General features: G+C 43.5%; 1 protein-coding gene across 3 annotated transcripts in view; it reads right to left on the bottom strand.

Annotated features, from left to right (window-relative positions):
• The window catches only part of LOC126249785 (organic cation transporter protein-like), a 263,258-nt gene that overhangs the window by 147,635 nt on the left and 96,559 nt on the right, over nucleotides 1–19,064 (bottom strand). For 2 of the 3 annotated variants that reach the window (XM_049951468.1, XM_049951469.1), the window contains exon 2: nucleotides 13,035–13,191. In XM_049951468.1, coding sequence (XP_049807425.1) covers nucleotides 13,035–13,183 — 149 coding nt within the window. In that variant the 5' untranslated portion in view covers nucleotides 13,184–13,191. Of the gene's footprint in view, nucleotides 1–13,034; nucleotides 13,192–16,497; nucleotides 16,518–19,064 lie in introns of those variants that run through there. The other variant, XM_049951470.1, reaches the window with a different exon arrangement.

Below are 19,064 nucleotides of genomic sequence, written 5' to 3' on the forward strand. Positions count from 1 at the left end.
CAGTCGGTACTTGGAATGTTGTATCCATTAATCATGTAGGTTGGTTAGTGAACTTGAAAAGAGACACTAATATGTCAAAGTCAGATATAGTGGGAATTAGTGTAGAGCGGTGACAGGATGAACGGGATTTCTGCTCTGGTGATTATCAACAATATTCAGATATACACTCCTGGAAATGGAAAAAAAAAAACATTGATACCGGTGTGTCAGACCCACCATACTTGCTCCGGACACTGCGAGAGGGCTGTACAAGCAATGATCACACGCACGGCACAGCGGACACACCAGGAACCGCGGTGTTGGCCGTCGAATGGCGCTAGCTGCGCAGCATTTGTGCACCGCCGCCGTCAGTGTCAGCCAGTTTGCCGTGGCATACGGAGCTCCATCGCAGTCTTTGACACTGGTAGCATGCCGCGACAGCGTGGACGTGAACCGTATGTGCAGTTGACGGACTTTGAGCGAGGGCGTATAGTGGGCATGCGGGAGGCCGGGTGGACGTACCGCCGAATTGCTCAACACGTGGGGCGTGAGGTCTCCACAGTACATCGATGTTGTCGCCAGTGGTCGGCGGAAGGTGCACGTGCCCGTCGACCTGGGACCGGACCGCAGCGACGCACGGATGCACACCGTAGGATCCTACGCAGTGCCGTAGGGGACAGCACCGCCACTTCCCAGCAAATTAGGGACACTGTTGCTCCTGGGGTATCGGCGAGGACCATTCGCAACCGTCTCCATGAAGCTGGGCTACGGTCCCGCACACCGTTAGGCCGTCTTCCGCTCACGCCCCAACATCGTGCAGCCCGCCTCCAGTGGTGTCGCGACAGGCGTGAATGGAGGGACGAATGGAGACGTGTCGTCTTCAGCGATGAGAGTCGCTTCTGCCTTGGTGCCAATGATGGTCGTATGCGTGTTTGGCGCCGTGCAGGTGAGCGCCACAATCAGGACTGCCTACGACCGAGGCACACAGGGCCAACACCCGGCATCATGGTGTGGGGAGCGATCTCCTACACTGGCCGTACACCACTGGTGATCGTCGAGGGGACACTGAATAGTGCACGGTACATCCAAACCGTCATCGAACCCATCGTTCTACCATTCCTAGACCGGCAAGGGAACTTGCTGTTCCAACAGGACAATGCACGTCCGCATGTATCCCGTGCCACCCAACGTGCTCTAGAAGGTGTAAGTCAACTACCCTGGCCAGCAAGATCTCCGGATCTGTCCCCCATTGAGCATGTTTGGGACTGGATGAAGCGTCGTCTCACGCGGTCTGCACGTCCAGCACGAACGCTGGTCCAACTGAGGCGCCAGGTGGAAATGGCATGGCAAGCCGTTCCACAGGACTACATCCAGCATCTCTACGATCGTCTCCATGGGAGAATAGCAGCCTGCATTGCTGCGAAAGGTGGATATACACTGTACTAGTGCCGACATTGTGCATGCTCTGTTGCCTGTGTCTATGTGCCTGTGGTTCTGTCAGTGTGATCATGTGATGTATCTGTCCCCAGGAAAGTGTCAATAAAGTTTCCCCTTCCTGGGACAATGAATTCACGGTGTTCTTATTTCAATTTCCAGGAGTGTAGATATGAAGGGGTAGGTCTAATAATGAATGTGAGTAAACTACTATTAACAGCAAAATGTACGGACCATTGTAGCCAAAATACAAAACCATGACCCACGGCGGTAGTACAAGTATACACTCTGTTCAAAAGTATCCGGACATCTCCTAGTGGACATTAATATAGGATGTGAAATGAAATGTCGTGTGGCTAGGGCCTCCCGTCGGGTAGACCGGTCGCCAGGTCCAAGTCTTTTTGGATGACGCCACTTCGGCGAGTTGCGCGTCGATGGGAATGAGATAATGATGAAGACAACACAACACCCAGTCCCTGGGCGGAGAAAATCTCCGACCCAGCCGGGAATCTAACACGGGCCCCTGTGCATGGCATTCCGTCGCGATGGGCTACTCAGCTACCGAGGCGGACAATATGGGATGTGTCCACCCTTCACCACCTTTAGGACGAATTGAACTCCGCTGGAGACACTTTCAATGAAGTGTCTGAAAGGTGAAGATTAATTAACTAAGCCGGCCGGAGTGGCCGAGCGGTTCTAGGCGCTACGGTCGCAGGTTCGAATCCTGCCTCGGGCATAGATGTGTGTGATGTCCTTAGGTTAGTTCTAAGTTCTAGGGGACTGATGACCTCAGAAGTTAAGTCCCATAGTGCTCAGAGCCAGCCAGCCATAATTAACTAAATATCACTGAAGGAAAAACTGTGACCAGCAGCCCTTTTTGGCGAAATTATTTACTTCAGAATAACTAGTTTAGGAGCAGGGACCATCGTCAGACAACGGCATGGATTACACACTTTTGTCTCAAGGAAAAGTTTTCGTTTATACATTAAAGCATAGAAATCGGCTTCGTTGACATGTGACATGACGAACCACGAGCTAGACAACATCCCCTGCCAAAGTGAGACATGATAAGTGCAGTATCCGGGCAGGGAATAATAGTGCGAAAATTTGAATTTAGTTGTTGCGCTTTCTGGTAGAATTTGCGGAACTTTGAACTGGTGTAAGCCTGGTACATCGCCAAGCGAACTTTCGTATTGGACATCAGATTAAACGTCGACGTCAGTGTCGAGGTGATTCGTGGGCGGCGTGGGAAGGGGCAACTTTGGAAGGGACATGGTGTCGGTTTTAAGTATTTTCTTCCTACTGCGATCAAGAACACAAGACCTCGTCTCCGCTCTCCTTGTCTCCCTCCCTGTTTCTGGAAAGCACTTTTCAGAGAGGATGAAATGTCCAGTCACGAAGTTTCTTGCAGGAATAATTGCTTTGTGGCACGAATGAAACATTCTATTTTTTGGTGACAACTCAGTGACTTCGTTCAGACACGCGACATTTCTCAATTTTTTTTCCCAGCGTGACCTTCCAGGCATTGGCGATCGCTGTGCACGTCTTAAAAAGCCCTGAGGCGGAACTCGTCACGATCATTATGCGCGCCAAGAATTCCCATCTGTCTGGGAAAATGCGCACAGCGCAAGAAACAATTGTAACATTAGTAAGCGTTCGCACGTGAGAGCAGACTGCCAAGAAAAACTATGACCTGCTTGAAACCAGTCAGAAGTGGTGAACAGTGGCTTGCATGAGATCATCTGACTGTTGGAGACGTCACCTGCTAGACCTATGACTGAACAGATTTCAGAATAACACGAGTTGAAACCGCAAAACCATTATACAATTATCTGTTGATTACTCTATTCCAGCAATTAGCCAACACCACCATTAAAAAAAACTAAGGAGACTTGGATGACAATAGTATCCATCACGCAATATAAATATTATAGTGATTTTTAAGGTTTTATTGAAAGTCCAGCATTTCAGATATTCAAGTAAGAAAAAAGACTAGCCATGAGTCAGTCAAAATGGCTCTGAGCACTATGCGACTTAACTTCTGAGGTCATCAGTCGCCTAGAACTTAGAACTAATTAAACCTAACTAACCTAAGGACATCACACACATCCATGCCCGAGGCATGATTCGAACCTGTGACCGGAGCGGTCACGCGGTTCCAGACTGAAGCGCCTAGACCGCACGGCCACACCGGCCGGCCATGAGTCAGTCACGAAAGCTTGAAATGCGCGTGACTTCTGTAATCTATACTTAGTACAAGCCCTAATAAAATTTATGTTTGGAATACAAGTAGGTCAGTGAAAAACTGATGTTAAAACAATCAAAATCGCTTGAATAATTATAAAAAAAGGGTGTTAAACTTACTTAAGATCCGTTTTTAACAATAACTCGCTGTAGTTCTGTTAGAACCTATGACAAAAATTGTCAGATAGTTTCGTTTTTACTCCCGTTAATTGAGAAATTATCATCTAAAACAACTAATAAATTTGACCTGGTAACAAAGTAAAAGAAACTAATCTGTTTTTCATCCATTTGTAGTTTAGCACAGATTTAAATTTAGTGTAACGTCTTTTTATCTAAATCGCAAAATAAAAGCGATGGTGAAAAGACCAGTTATTACACAATTTAATTAAGTTATAAATCACGATAAAATCGATGGTATATCGCATACGAATGTTTTTCTTAACATTAGTTTGTGAAATACGTGGCCATGAAAGTCGACACGCGAATTTCGCCAGTATCATTCAGACAGTATCAGAAACAAAACTTTTACTGGGTTAATCTGGGGTTAATAGATTTGAACTTAGCATTAGTCGGCGTAATTACATTACAGTTGCTAGTCTGAAATTTTTGAGGCCAGGCCAAAATCTTAAAAATATTAAGGTGACGAATGCGCATTCAGTACTTTAGTTGCAGTGAAGAACATGTCGATTTATAATTGTTGCAGGAAATTTGAAATATTCGGCATGCGACATAATTATTCTCTTGTATGTCAAGCAGTAGGATCAATGAACATCGCTGCAGTGACTGAGTAGCTCTACAAGTTTATGGCTCCACTAAATTTGAAATAAGGTGTAATGAACTCAATCTTTATTGAGTATGTCAAACGGAACTCATTCAGTTATGTTCTAGTAATTGTTTCGATGAAATACACGGAGAATTACAAGCCATTTTAAGATTACGCCACTATAATGATTAATTTTGCGGAGGTTTTCCTAGACAATTAATGGAAGAGGTAGAACTCTAATGCCTGCACCAGTGATGGAACGGCAACGCACCGGCGGTAAACAGGAATGAAAATCAGTACATTACGCCTACAATGCACAATGTTGGCAAGCCTCCTGCCCATACCGTTTCTGTAGATCCCATCTCTCGCAGTCTACTGACGCTTTGCAAAAAACTGTTAAGTCCACGTCTACACTAACGGAATGCGTTTAGGTAGGTAACATATTTCAGTGATAACATTACAAGATCACAGGTTAACGTAAGCGTGAGATAAGCCATCGCAAATGTGAAATGCTGGCACTTTAGTAACCGGTGTAGTCGCCAGAATGTTGAATGCAAGCATGCAAACGTGCATGCATTGTGTTGTACAGGTGCCGGATGTCTGTTTGTGGGATGGAGTTCGATGCCTGTTGCATTCAGTAAGTCAGTAGAAGGACGGTTAATGCTCTTTGTGGATAATACTGGAGTAGTCGCCGGAGGATGTCCCATCTGCGGTCGGCTGGAGGCAGATCTGGAAATCGTGCAGGCCAAGGCAACACGTCGATACTCTGCATATTATGTTTTGTTACAACAGCGGTATGTGGGCGTGTGTTATCCTGTTGAAAAACACCCTCTGGAATGCTGTTCGCCGGCCGGTGTGGCCGAGCGGTTCTAGGCGCTTCAGCCTGGAACCGCGCTACCACTACGGTCGCAGGTTCGAATGTGTGTGATGTCCTTAGGTTGGTTAGGTTTAAGTAGTTCTAAGTTCGAGGGGACTGATGACCTCAGATGTTAAGTCCCATAGTGCTCAGAGCCATTTGAACCATTTTTGAATGCTGCTCCGGAATGGCACCACAACTGGTCGAATCACCAGGCTGAAGTACAATTTCGCAGTCAGAGTGTGTGGGATAGCCACGAGAGTGTTTCTGCTGTCATGCGAAATCACACACCAGACCATATCTCCAGGTGTAGGTCCAGTGTTTCTATAGTGCAGACAGACTGGTGGCAGACCCTCGACTGGCTCTGACGCAGAACCAGGTTTCATCAGAAAACACAACAGACTTCCACCCTGCCCTCACACGAGCTCTCACCTGACACCAATGAAATCGTCAATGGCGGTGGCAGAACCAGGTTTCATCAGAAAACAAAACAGACTTCCACCCTGCCCTCACACGAGCTCTCACCTGACACCAATGTAATCGCCAATGGCGGTGGTTTGGCGTCAGAGGAATGCACGCTACAGGGCGTCTGTCTCGGATCTGTTCTTGAAGTAACCGATCTGTAACAGTTCGTTGTGTCACTGTGGAGCCAACTGCTGGTCAAACTGCTGCTGCAGTTGCAGTACGATGTGCCAGAGCCGTCTGTCGAACACGATGGTCTTCCCTCTCGGGAGTGCCACGTATTCGTCCGGAACCCGGTGTTCTTGCGACCGTACTTCTCATGACTACCGCTGCTAGCAGTCACGTATAGTGGCTACGTGTCTGCCTAGTCATTCTGCAGTCTCGCAGAAGGAACATTCAGCTTCTCGTATCCCTATTACACGATCTCGTTCAAACGCAGTGACGTACTGATATTGGCGTCTTTGTCGTCTTAAAGGCATTGTTGGTTAGCATCAACTTACCACGTCCAATATAAAAAGTAACTAACGCTCACGACTGTTACAGTGTGTGACTTCTACGGTCGCAGGTTCGAATCCTGCCTCGGGCATGGATGTGTGTGATGTCCTTAGGTTAGTTAGCTTTAAGTAGTTCTAAGTTCTAGGGGACTGATAACCACAGCAGTTGAGTCCCATAGTGCTCAGAGCCATTTGAACCATTTTTTGTTACAGTGTGTATTTAAAGCAAACCTGATTTACATCATGTTAGTGGCGTTACTAGCGCCAACCTTATGCGACTGGCTACAATATAGCAGGTCAGCAACTGGAAGCAGTTAATTCCATAAATTATCTGGGAGTAGGCATTAGGAGTGATTTAAAATGGAATGATCATATAAAGTTGATCGTCGGTAAAGTAGATGCCAGACTGAGATTCATTGGAAGAATCCTAAGGAAATGCAATCCGAAAACAAAGGAAATAGGTTACAGTACACATGTTCGCCCACTGCTTGAATATTGCTCAGCAGTGCGGGATCCGTACCAGATAGGGTTGACAGAAGAGATAGAGAAGATCCAACGGAGAGCAGCGCGCTTCGTTACAGGATCATTTAGTAATCATGAAAGCGTTACGGAGATGATAGATAAACTCCAGTGGAAGACTCTGCAGGAGAGACGCTCAGTAGCTCGGTACGGGCTTTTGTTGAAGTTTCGAGAACATACCTTCACCGAGGAGTCAAGCAGTATTTTGCTCCCTCCTACGTATTTCTCGCGAAGAGACCGTGAGGATAAAATCAGAGAGATTAGAGCCCACACAGAGGCATACCCACAATCTTTCTTTCCACGAAGAATACGAGACTGGAATAGAAGGGAGAATCGATAGAGGAACACGAAGTACCCTCCGCCACACACCGTCAGGTGGCTTGCGGAGTATGGATGTAGATGTAGATGCAGAAGGATAAAAGCATGGCATAGGAACTTTCTAGAGATTGAAAACGTGTGTAAACCGTTTGGAGAAAGACAGCGTATTTCTAGTGAACTGACAGACGATGCTCACCAAAATGTTCTTGCACAGCCTGAGGAAGTCGATTCGAGAAGTTTTGTAACTGCACAGCAGCGTAACTGTGCTTAATGTCCTCAAAAAGCACCTGCTGCGGTAATGTGAGAGTCCGGTAAAAGATGTTGCCAACACAAACCACAGAGATGCAACTTCCTGAGACGTGTTAACCACACTGCAGAAACAACGATTTCCTGAAAAACTTCGTTTTCCGATGAGGCCAAATTTCTGGAACTGGTTTTGGACATGATGCCCGTATAGGGATGCCTGTGATGTTCACGGACACATGCGGGATAGCGAAAAACATTATGTCATATCCCTTGATTTCTTCTTCTCAGGTTATATCAAGGACTGTGTTGAGACCACTGAAGTTTGTGCTCTTTATTATTCCGGGGGCCTGACTGTCGACGTTATCTACATCATCGCTCCCGGAAAATTCGACCAGGCATCGGTTAAAACTGGAAAGGATCTCTACAGCCTTCATGTAACGAAAGAAGACCACGATGAAATGCTATGATTTACGGGAAACAAAAATTTGGTGCGCTATGAGTTGTGTGTAATAGTAATAGTTTCCTAAATTTATTAGTTTGAACACTAGAACTCTATGAAATAAGTTGTTTGTAAGTATAGTTGCTACAAAACATACAACAGAATGGAACTACCAGTACACTAATTAAAAAAAAGTTATGTTCAAGCTGGGCAGAGGTTATACCTGACAACCGGAGTAAATTAATAATGGGTTCCTTTCACCGACCCGACTTGAATGATACAGTTGGTGAACAGTTCAAAAAAAGAAATCTTGAATCCCATTCGAAATATGACCCCATTGATACAGTTATAGTTGGTGGTGACTTCAATCAACCAACGATATGTTGACGAAAATACATGTTTAAATTCGGTGGTAGGCATAAACCAGCGTTCTAAATCGTAGTGAATGCTTTTTATGAAAAGTATTTTGTACAGTTAATTCATGAGCCCACTCAAAGTACAAATGGTCTCGAAAATCTACGTGACCTCTTAACAATAAATAATCCTTAGCAAACAGGGGGCATCATGACTGATAGAGGTTCTAGTGGTGACAAGGTTCTGATAGCGAGACTGAATATCATACCATTCAAACCCAACAAAAATAAATGCAAAACACATCTATTTAAAAAGTAGATAAAAATTCCCATGAGGCCTTCCTAAGAGAAAGCTTCCATTCCTTTTAGTCTGAATATGTAAGCGTACAGCAGACGTGGCTTAAATTCAGAGAAAGAGTATCAACGGCTATTGAGAGACAAATACCAAATAAATGAATAAGAGATAATTCTGATCCCCCATGGAACATTAAACAGATAACAACACGGTTTCAGAAGCAACGAAAAAGCATGCCAAATTTAAAAGAACGTGGAACCCTCAATATTGGCGAAGGTTTCCAGAAGATCGATATGTAACCCGACCTTCAATGCGATATGTTTTTAATACATTCCACGACGAAAGTCTGTCTCTAATGTGGCAGAAAATCCAAAAAGATTCTGGTCGTACTGCATATAAAACCTGTAAGTAGGCTGTTAAGTTTTTATGTTGGTAACGCCACGTAGTGGTCTGTATGAAAATCGCTGACTGCGCTGTGTGCAGTCTGTGGCTGGTTGGACTCATTGTTGGAATATTTGCTTGTGTAGTGTTGGGCAGTTGGATGTGAACAGCGCGTAGCGTTGGGCTGTTGGAGGTGAGCCGCCAACAGTGGTGGGTGTGGGCAGAGAGATGCCAGTTTTGAGAGCGGACGATCTGGACGTTTGTCCGTCAGAAAAAGGAAATTTGTAAGACTGCATGTCATGAACTGATATCTAAATATATTATGACTTTTGAACACTATTAAGGTGAATACATTGTTTGTTCTCTATCAAAATCTTTCATTTGCTAACTACGCCTATCAGTAGTTAGTGCCTTCAGTAGTTAGAATCTTTTATTTAGCTGGCAGTATTGGCGCTCGCTGTATTACAGTAGTTCGAGTAACGAAGATTTTTGTGAAGTAGGTGATTCATGAAAGGTATAAGTTATTGTTAGTCAGGGCCATTCTTTTGTAGGGATTATTGAAAGCCAGGCTGCGTTGCGCTAAAAAATATTGTGTGTCGAAACAGGGGAGAGAGCGCCAGGGCTATGATACATGAACTGGGGTGGAAGTCATTAAAACAAAGGAATTTTTCGTTGCGGCAGGATCTTCTCATGAAACTTCAATCACCAACATTCTCCTTAGAGTGCGAAAATATTTTGTTGGCGGCCACCTACGTAGAGAGGAATGATCATCACAATAAAATAAGAGAGATCAATGCTCTCACAGCAAGGTTTAAGTGTCCGTTTTTTCCGCACGCACTTCGATGATGATGATGATTGGTTTGTGGGGCGCTCAACTGCGCGCGGTTATCAGCGCCCTTACAAATTCCCAACTTTTGCGCAGTCCAGTCTCGCCACTTTCATGAATGTTGATGAAATGATGAGGACAGCACAAACACCCAGTCATCTCGAGGCAGGTGAAAATCCCTGACCCCGCCGGGAATCGAACCCGGGACCCCGTGCTCGGGAAGCGAGAACGCGACCGCAAGACCACGAACTGCGGACGCGCGCTCTTCGAGAGTGGAAAGGTAGAGAAAGAGCTTGAAGGTGGTTCAATGAACCCTCTTCCATGCCCTTAATTGTGAATTGCAGAGTAATCATATAGATATAGATGTAGTTAGGGAATAAGCTGATCGCAACAGATTAACGTAACCTAGTTGCAGCTTATGTAGTATATGGCAAAGGTCATATAAGAAAAATACACTGCAAAACAAAATTTAACTTCAATTTTCGAATTATTTAAACACTACTATTTACACCGTCAAGAATATTTTAATTTTTAGTAAAGCACTACCATGTGGGAGCACCACGTCTCCGTTTCTGAGAAACAGCGAGTGACCGTAAGGGCCGAGAGGACGACACTGAAAACAGTACACAAATCCAAAAGTAATCCGAAACGTGAAAGCCAAGAATCGGCCAAGGCATGCAAACAAACCGAGAAAAAATCAAGATCAAGCGAGTAACTAGCGAAACTAATGTCGGAGACCGGAAAGCTTCGAAAATATCAAAATCCAAAAGTAATCCAAAACGTGAAAGCCAAGAATCGGCCAAAGCATGCAAACAAACCGAGAAAAAATCAAGATCAAGCGAAACTAATGTCGGAGATCGGAAAGCTTCGAAAATATCAACGTAAATGGACGAGGAAAATGCGCATACTTTCCTCCTAACTTGCGGTGACAGAGGGTCTTGTCAGTTGACGCGAAGTGCACACGGTCTGCAACAAACAACTCTGAATGGCCAACCCTGGTGTGACCATCTGTATCTGACTCTGGCGAGGATTATAAACATTGTCACTGGACTAGCTAAAATCACAAATACATGCGGTATGTGCTGTCTGAATTTAAATTTGGTTCGCACCTGGCTCAACTTAATGCTCTTACCAGATATTAGCTTCATGCGCCATAAAAGTTACTAACGTTTACTACAACAGTGCAAAAGGTTGAGTTTCAACTCGTCGCTGATGGAATACGGAACAGATATATACAACCAGACATATTAAAAGCAATAATTAATAAATCAAACAGTAAAATAATTTTCATAGCTTCAGTTTGATTTCTGTCATTTCGTTTAACCAAAGTTTTCTACAATTTTTTATAATATTAGATCTGTATATTTTCTGACAGTTTAAACTAAAGAGCCAAATAATGTCATTTAATTAACCTAAAATTACATTGCCTATCAAAGTATGAAAAAATTGTTACTTCAGTCAATTTGTAACTGCAGCCTTATCCGGCAGATTGTCATTCTTATTAAACATAGGGTCACATCGTTTCAATTTTTAATGTTTTCTTGAGACTTGCTTAAATATTCATGTAGTTCAGATTTCGAAATCTAATAACTACTGCCAACAGGGTAACTGTATGTCAGCAAATGAATTTCAGTGACCTCTTTTGTTTATTTAAACCTTTTAATGAATTAGTGGCAACAGTAACTAACAAAAACGCTAGGTGTTTTTTTTTTCTTATTGCCACTAGTGGCAATAGCATTAGAATGTCAAACCCCGTGCATCGTAGATTAGATACACTTGTCTTCCATAGATCCGAAATGAGGAGATCCTAAAGGATGTAGAGCGCGTCACAAACACTTGAAATGTTGGTGTTCCCTTACATAGACACATTTCTCCCGTAACAGTCGCTTTCAGATTTCTGTGACTCAAAGTATCATTTAGCAACACACATGTGTATTCATTTCCTTATCCACTTCTGCTGCAGAGAACATAAGCTACCTAAAAAACCAAAGATGTTATAGAAACTTGTTAGAGGGAGAGCAGTGCAGTGAGCGGAGTTGTTGAGGACTACCATAATAGAGTTCACTCAGACGATCACTTACAGGCTGGTCCCGGCGGAGGTTCGAGTCCTCCCTCGGGCATGGGTGTGTGTGTTTGTCCTTAGGATAATTTAGGATAAGTAGTGTGTAAGCTTAGGGACTGATGACCTTAGCAGTTAAGTCCCATAAGATTTCACACACATTTGAACACTTTTTGATCACTTACAAAATAAATGAATGAAATCCGGATAGCTGCGTCCTGAGCTCCAGTTCGTTTTCAGCACTTGTCTACACAAATACTAGGATAATTTAACAATTACATAATTAATAGTTTTCATAAATATGAAAAAACAAGGCAGACAATACAAAAATTTATATGAGTCACTAGCAGATAGACTGTAGATTCTTCTGAAATAGAACACCTTTAGGTAAAAGAAGCTAGTATGGAAATTTCAGAATTATTCGCAAATAAACAAGCCTTTAAAAATTATTCCATATTTTTAGAAGTGGTAGTAGGGACTAAAGCAAGAAAAAAATATTCGGTGAACATAGGATCTAAAATGCAGGTTTTAAGAGCTATGAACACTTTTTCATCTTCGCTAATGTGAAACGCATTTCGTTTATCGGAAATTCTTTGATATCACGTACGACGTGCAGAGTGCAATAAATGAATGAGAAAACTGCGGAACAGCAGAGGTTATAAGGTTATCTGCTTGCTATTACATGCCGACGCGCATGTGACTCATTGCTAAGGAGGTGCACAGTATGGTGTCAATTCATAGTAAGGGATGATTCTGTAGAACTCAATGTACCACGCACACTCTGAAAAACTCAAGGTTGGTCACGGGCGCCCTGGAAGGCATTAATGACTCATTCCGGTAGTGTTTGTATATGGTTAATAGGGCTTGCATGCACGAAAGTGTCTCCACAACCGAAAATCCAAGGTATTAAGATTGGGGGACACGCTGGCCTACAAACGTTAAATGTGTGTGTGTGAAGTGTTCTCGGACTTACATAGAAACTGGGCTGGTGCTCCATCATACATAACGACATCTCTTGTAATAGTTCTTCCTCTAGCAGGAATGTGTCCTAAATTTTTTATTTCATTCTGCAGGTCGTTCGTAAAATCAAACCGCTTGCAGTAGAAGAGATGCGTTCCACAGTAACGAAGATGAACAAGTGCTCATAGCTCTCAAGGTATGCGTTTTACAGCAAATGTTTACTGGACTTTTTTTCTTGTTTTGCTCCATACTATTACCTCTCAAAATTCGGAAGAACTTTTTTTACCACTCTGTATATTGTCGTTTAATAGCAATGATCTGTTACTCATCGCCGGGGGAAAGACTGAAGAAGCAAAATTTAAGACTTAAGCAACTGAGGAAAGATTGGCTTGTGAATGTAGCTTACCTATGCTCGACGGTTCCAGCCGTGAAGATGAAACTTAATCCAGTAATTACGTGAAATATGATCGGTACGGTTATGTATATGAAGGTAAAGGCTTGGTATTTTCCGAAACGTCCTAACTCTTCCAGTACCTCATCGAGTTCATACGCCATTTCAGAATCTGAAAAATAAGATAAACATATCTTAATAAACAAAAAATGACAAGAGTCCTTAAAATTTTTCATGACCATAATATTTTGAAAAGATATAGAGTTATGAAGCCTGTACGTGTTTCCAGAGGGATGACTTTCTTTAGATGATACAACTCCCAATAAATTATCCGGAAGAGATTTACGACAATTTGATGAGTTACGGATACTCACAGCATTAAAGAAACTGTGTACGAATTACGTATGTAACCGTCAACTAGAGAGAGTCTTAATATGTTTCTCATAGTTGCCATATTAAGTCATTTCTTAATAACTGTGTGTTATTTTTTATATAAATACGAAATATACTAAGAATAGATACTAATTCGCTTCATCAGCAATGGATTTACTGTTTAGCTCCAAATTTTTTAAATAAACTGTGAAATACTACAGAAATTCTTTAATGTCAAATCGCAGTGACATTTTCCACAACTCTCACAAAACAATTTCTTCAGTCGTAGAATGTTATGTATCTGAAATGGCAATTGACTTTTCCATAGAATCAACAGAAAATCAGTGGGGTTATACCATTCTCACTAAAGTAATAATACTCATAACAAAAACAATATATCGTAAACTTTTTTCTGTTGTGATGCACATCTGTTTTGCTTCACAGCGTAACTTTCATCCTTATCAACATGAAACTGTCGGCAAAACCTGGCAAGAACTCACCTGCTTTTCAGACTGACAATGATATTTTGTTCCGAATATCACAAGGCCAAAGAAGGAGGTAAAGTTGGGGTTCAACTCCTCATCGACGATTAGGTTATCACAGACAGATCACGAGCTCAGATTTGACAATAAAGTTTCTTTTGCCATACAAAATAGCCGGCCGAAGTGGCCGTGCGGTTAAAGGCGCTGCAGTCTGGAACCACAAGACCGCTACGGTCGCAGGTTCGAATCCTGCCTCGGGCATGGATGTTTGTGATGTCCTTAGGTTAGTTAGGTTTAACTAGTTCTAAGTTCTAGGGGACTAATGACCTCAGCAGTTGAGTCCCATAGTGCTCAGAGCCATTTGAACCATTTGAACCATACAAAATAAACTGACGATTTCGTATTTTGAAATTGAGCGCTGTTATATGATAATGTGGTTCTTTCGTTCTGCATTGCGAAACAGACAGAAGGATTTCGATTTACTTTTTCAAAATCTCTTTTCATTTCCGTCACATGCCTTGATGGACATAAATAGTGGCCCTTCCTGTTGCTTTGGGAAACGCTTAAATAAAATTATCTGTAAATACTGTGCCAGCAGCGATGGTGTGAGAAAGAGTTCGTCGAGAGTGCTCGTTGATCGCTCTCCCTGTAACCTTGCGCTGGTCAAAGGAGGACATCCGTCTGGAAACGCCGCTGTCGAGTGCATTCGTCCGCTGGCCTTGGCTGCGGGGGGTACCAGCTCACGTCGCTTCAGTGCCAGACTTGGCTGTTAGTACAGTTTTCAGCTTATTGACATGTAACTAGCAGTATGTCGTGATTATTGAAAACCAGAGGCACACCACGCACGAAACTGGATCTCAGGCTTATCGTGACTAGGCGCATAAACCACTTACGTCATACCGACCAAAATTTCCAAAGTGTCTGATGTTCTCCCCTATTATTTCCGAACACTACATCCAGAGGAACGTACGCGGGATATGAGAAGAGGATCAGTGGGGGCTAGGACGTGGTGGGAGGGCTGAGCTGAACCAGCACTCAGGAATGTTAATATCCACGGAAATATTGATATCAAGGAAATAATTTCAGTAATACACCAAGGGGGAAACTTTGGTGGCACTAAATACTGAAGGAAAGGATTCCTCAAATGATAAGGAACAAAAATGGTCAAATGGACACCAGGCTGGAAATTGTTTCCAAGGGTGGTGCACCTTAGTACACGAATTTCTGCCATTCATTCTTCTCACAGTTGAGGCTATCTTCACGGGGCAGTGTCGTCAACCTTCACAACAGCCACCAGTGGGCTCAGGAGAATTCCCACGGTATGGTGACAATGGACCATCAGCACCGGTTCAGCCTCAGTACGTGGTCGGGGATTATTGACAACCGCCTCGTGGGTCCAGCCGTCCTTCCACAACGTTTCACAGGAGAGGAACATCTGCAGTTACTGCGGATGTCCTTGCTTCTCCTACTGGAAGACGTGCCTTTGGTGGTAAGGAGGTGGTTACTACATGACGGTGCTCCAGCTGACTGGCCTTTTGAGTGTTGAGCTGAAACATTAGTACAGACAGAACGTTCCCACTTGCTTGGCGTGTTCGAATGTGCACTTTCAATCATTGAAATCTACACTGTCAAAGATCTTTTACCTTCTTCCCGAAGTGGGCGTGCCTTCCTTGGAACAGATTTTCGGACATATGTACATATAATCTCTTTTTCTCTTTCTCCTCTCAGGGACCGTTTTCTGCAGTTTCTCCCCATTCACTAAAATCATCCTGTATATAGGAATATCGGACCCGTTTTGTGACAGGACTCAAGCTTTAGCAGATACAACTCAGCACGTCGTTCCTAACGAGGCGAAATCATGAGATGTAAAAGTAACTTCTCGAGCACTGGAATGGAGTGGTAGTTACTATTCATCAAATAACGTGGTGGGTAATGATGACAGCTTCTTAAGGGTTTTAGAAGATGATGCTATTGTATATTGGAAAGCAGCATCACCAGAAATTGTAGCTAAATTCAGAGAGACTTGTAAAGGATAAACGTTAGGTGTAAGTAAAGGCAGTTGACTCGTGTTTCCAAGGGTTGTTTCGACTACGCTGCATAAGTTTCGCTGGGAAGCCCTTGCACATTCTGGGTACAATCATGGTTCCGTAGACAACTGCAGAAATTTTCCCATGAAGGCATTGACTATCTTATCTCAGAGTGAGATAAATTTATTAACAGTTATGGCGATCACTTCTGAAATAATAAACGATTTACTTTTTTTTCATCTGCCTCATTTTCACTTGACTGCCCCTGATATGAACCGTTGGATACAGTCTTGAGCTCCACGAGACATTGCACATAAGTTGCTGCCGTATGTGATAAAGTCGCAACGTCAGAAAGCTGTAGCGAAATACAGGAATGGACCCCTGAGCAAGGGCTTAACTACACTGGGGCAACTGGAAAATAGTCCTGTGGCCCCCGAGAATAAGGGCTCCCGGCTCTCGAAAAAGTGAAACAGAAAAAAAACAGGAATAATTTAAATGGGAAAAATTAAAAAATTAGTAAAATTTATCAGTCAGGTAAAGTATTTCTCTATGTTAAATTAAAATTCGTTTTGGAAGCTTCCAGAGCGAATCATGTACCTCCTTTACCCAGGTCAAAGATCAACCTGCATCAGAACTTGTGCATCAGTTACGTGGGTCTGTAGAACGAAAAGGGCCAGCGGCTTTGCCGCAGTGGTAACACTGTTTCCCGCCAGATCACCGAAGTTAAGCGCTGTCGGGCTGAGCTAGAACTTGGATGGATGCCCATCCGGTCTGCCGAGCGCTGTTGGCAAGCGGGGTGCACTCAGCCCTTGTGAGGCAAACTGAGGAGCTACTTGACTGAGAAGTAGAGGCTCTGGTCTCGGAAACTGACATACCGCCGGAAGAGCGGTGTGCTGACCACATGCCCCTCCATATCCGCATCCGGTGACGCCTGCGGGCTGAGGATGACACGGCGGCCTGTCGGAGTGGACGGAGTTAACGTTTACACAGAACGAAACGGACTGAGTGAGCAAATTTTGCTGCCAAGGCTGTGACGGATGTGAAGACTTAAAGATGTATTTGCGAAATTCAAACTGGAAGGATCTACATTACACACTTGGCGCGAATGAAAATCATAATATAATCTGCAATATGGAAATAGGCTACCTACTTTGAAATGAATTGTCCTAAAACTTAACGAGTGTGGGTTAAATGCTCCTAAATGCCTATCTATAAACAGAATCAGCAAATTAAGGGACCAGGAAGATTACAGGGCTAAATCACATTACAAACTGAATTGTAAAAGTCTAAGCAAAGTCATTATAGAATAAAAAAGAGGTATTTTTCTGTCGGTGACGAGGTGATTAGAGCTAGAGCACTATCTCCAATTGGGAAATGATACGCACATCACAAAAAACCTAAATATGCGAGTTCGAACGGGAATTTGAATCGTTCTCCCGAATGCGAGAACAGTGTTTTACTACGGCATGTATTTTCAAGAAGAAATTAAATTATTACAGCATCAACATAAAAAGTAAGTTAGTTGGAACATAGTAAAAAGTGAGGCAGGAAAGTGATAAAAGAAAAATGAGGAACTTCTTAAAGATAGTTATGAACTGATCAAAGATAGCACCAAAGTTCTGCAGGCTATTAATAAAGCTTTGTTACACTCAAGCGCCAAAGAAACTGGTATAGGAATGCGTATTCAAATTCAGAGATATGTAAACAGGCACAATGCGGCACTGCGGTCTGCAACGCCTATAGAAGAGAACAAGTATCTGGCGCAGCCGTTAGATCCGTTACTACTGCTACAATGGCAGGTGTACCGTGAATATCAGGAATCCGGTAACACATCAAATCTCCGACGTCGCTGCGACCGGAAAAAGATCCTGAAAGAACGGGACCAACGACAAATGAAGAGAATCGTTCAACGTCACAGAAGTGCAATCCTACCGCATATTGCTGCAGATTTCAATGCTGGGCCATCAACAAGTGTCAGCGTTCGAACCGTTCAACGAAACATCATCGATATTGGCTTATGGAGCCGAAAGCCCACTCGTGTACCCTTGATGACTGCACGACACAAAGTTTTAACGCCTCGCCTGGGCCCGTCAACACTGACACTGGACTGTTGAAGACTGGAAACATGTTGCCTGCTCGGACAAGTCTCGTTCCAAATCGTATCGAGCGGATGGACGTGTACGGGTATGGAGACAACCTCATGAATCCATGGACCCTGCATGTCAATATGGGTGGAGGTTCTGTAATGGTGTGGGACGTGTGCAGTTGGAGTGATATGGGACCCCTGATACGTCTAGATACGACTCTGACAGGTGAGACGTACGTAAGCATTCTGTCTGGTCACCTGCATCAATTCATGTCCACTGTGTATTCCGACGGATTTGAGCAATTCCAACATAACAGTGTGAGACCCCACACGTCCAGACTTGCTGCAGTGTGGCCCCAGGAACTCTCTTCTGAGTTTAAACACTTCCGCTGGCCACCAGACTCCACAGACATGTACGTTGTTGAGCATATCTGGGATGCGTTGCAACATGCTGTTCAGAAGAGATCTCCATCCCCTCGTACTCTTACGGATTTATGGACCAGCCCTGCAGGATTCATGGTGTCAGTACCGTGTAGCACTACTTAAGACATTAGTCGAGTCCATGCCACGTCGTGTTGCGGCATTTCTGCGTGCTCGAGGAGGCCCTACACGATATGAGACAGGTGTGTCAGTTTCTTTGGCTCTTCAGTGTATACAAGTAGCATAATTTAAGTGTGAACAGTTTATTAGTTTACGGGCTACATTTTACAACCAAAAACTTTCCAAAAAGGTTTAATACAGAATGAAATTTTCACTCTGCGGTGGAGTGTGCGCTGATATGAAACTTTCTGGCAGATTAAAACTGTGTGCCGGACCGAGACTCGAACTCGGGACCTTTGCCTTTCGTGGGCTAGAACGAGGCCCGGAATTCGATTTTCGATCCGGCACACAGTTTTAATCTGCCAGGAAGTTTCAAGTTTAATACATTGCGATTGTTGTGTTTTTTGGGAATATTATTCGACGCAAGCAGTTTTGTTAAGTGAGCAGATAATTTTCGATAATAGAACTTCCCCAATTCGAAATATTGGTTGAAATTGATTGGCAAGTCGCTAGTGCATAACCGATTGCAAGTGATGAT

This window comes from Schistocerca nitens, chromosome 3, assembly GCF_023898315.1.
Source record: "Schistocerca nitens isolate TAMUIC-IGC-003100 chromosome 3, iqSchNite1.1, whole genome shotgun sequence".
Classification (NCBI taxonomy): Eukaryota; Metazoa; Arthropoda; class Insecta; order Orthoptera; family Acrididae; genus Schistocerca; species Schistocerca nitens.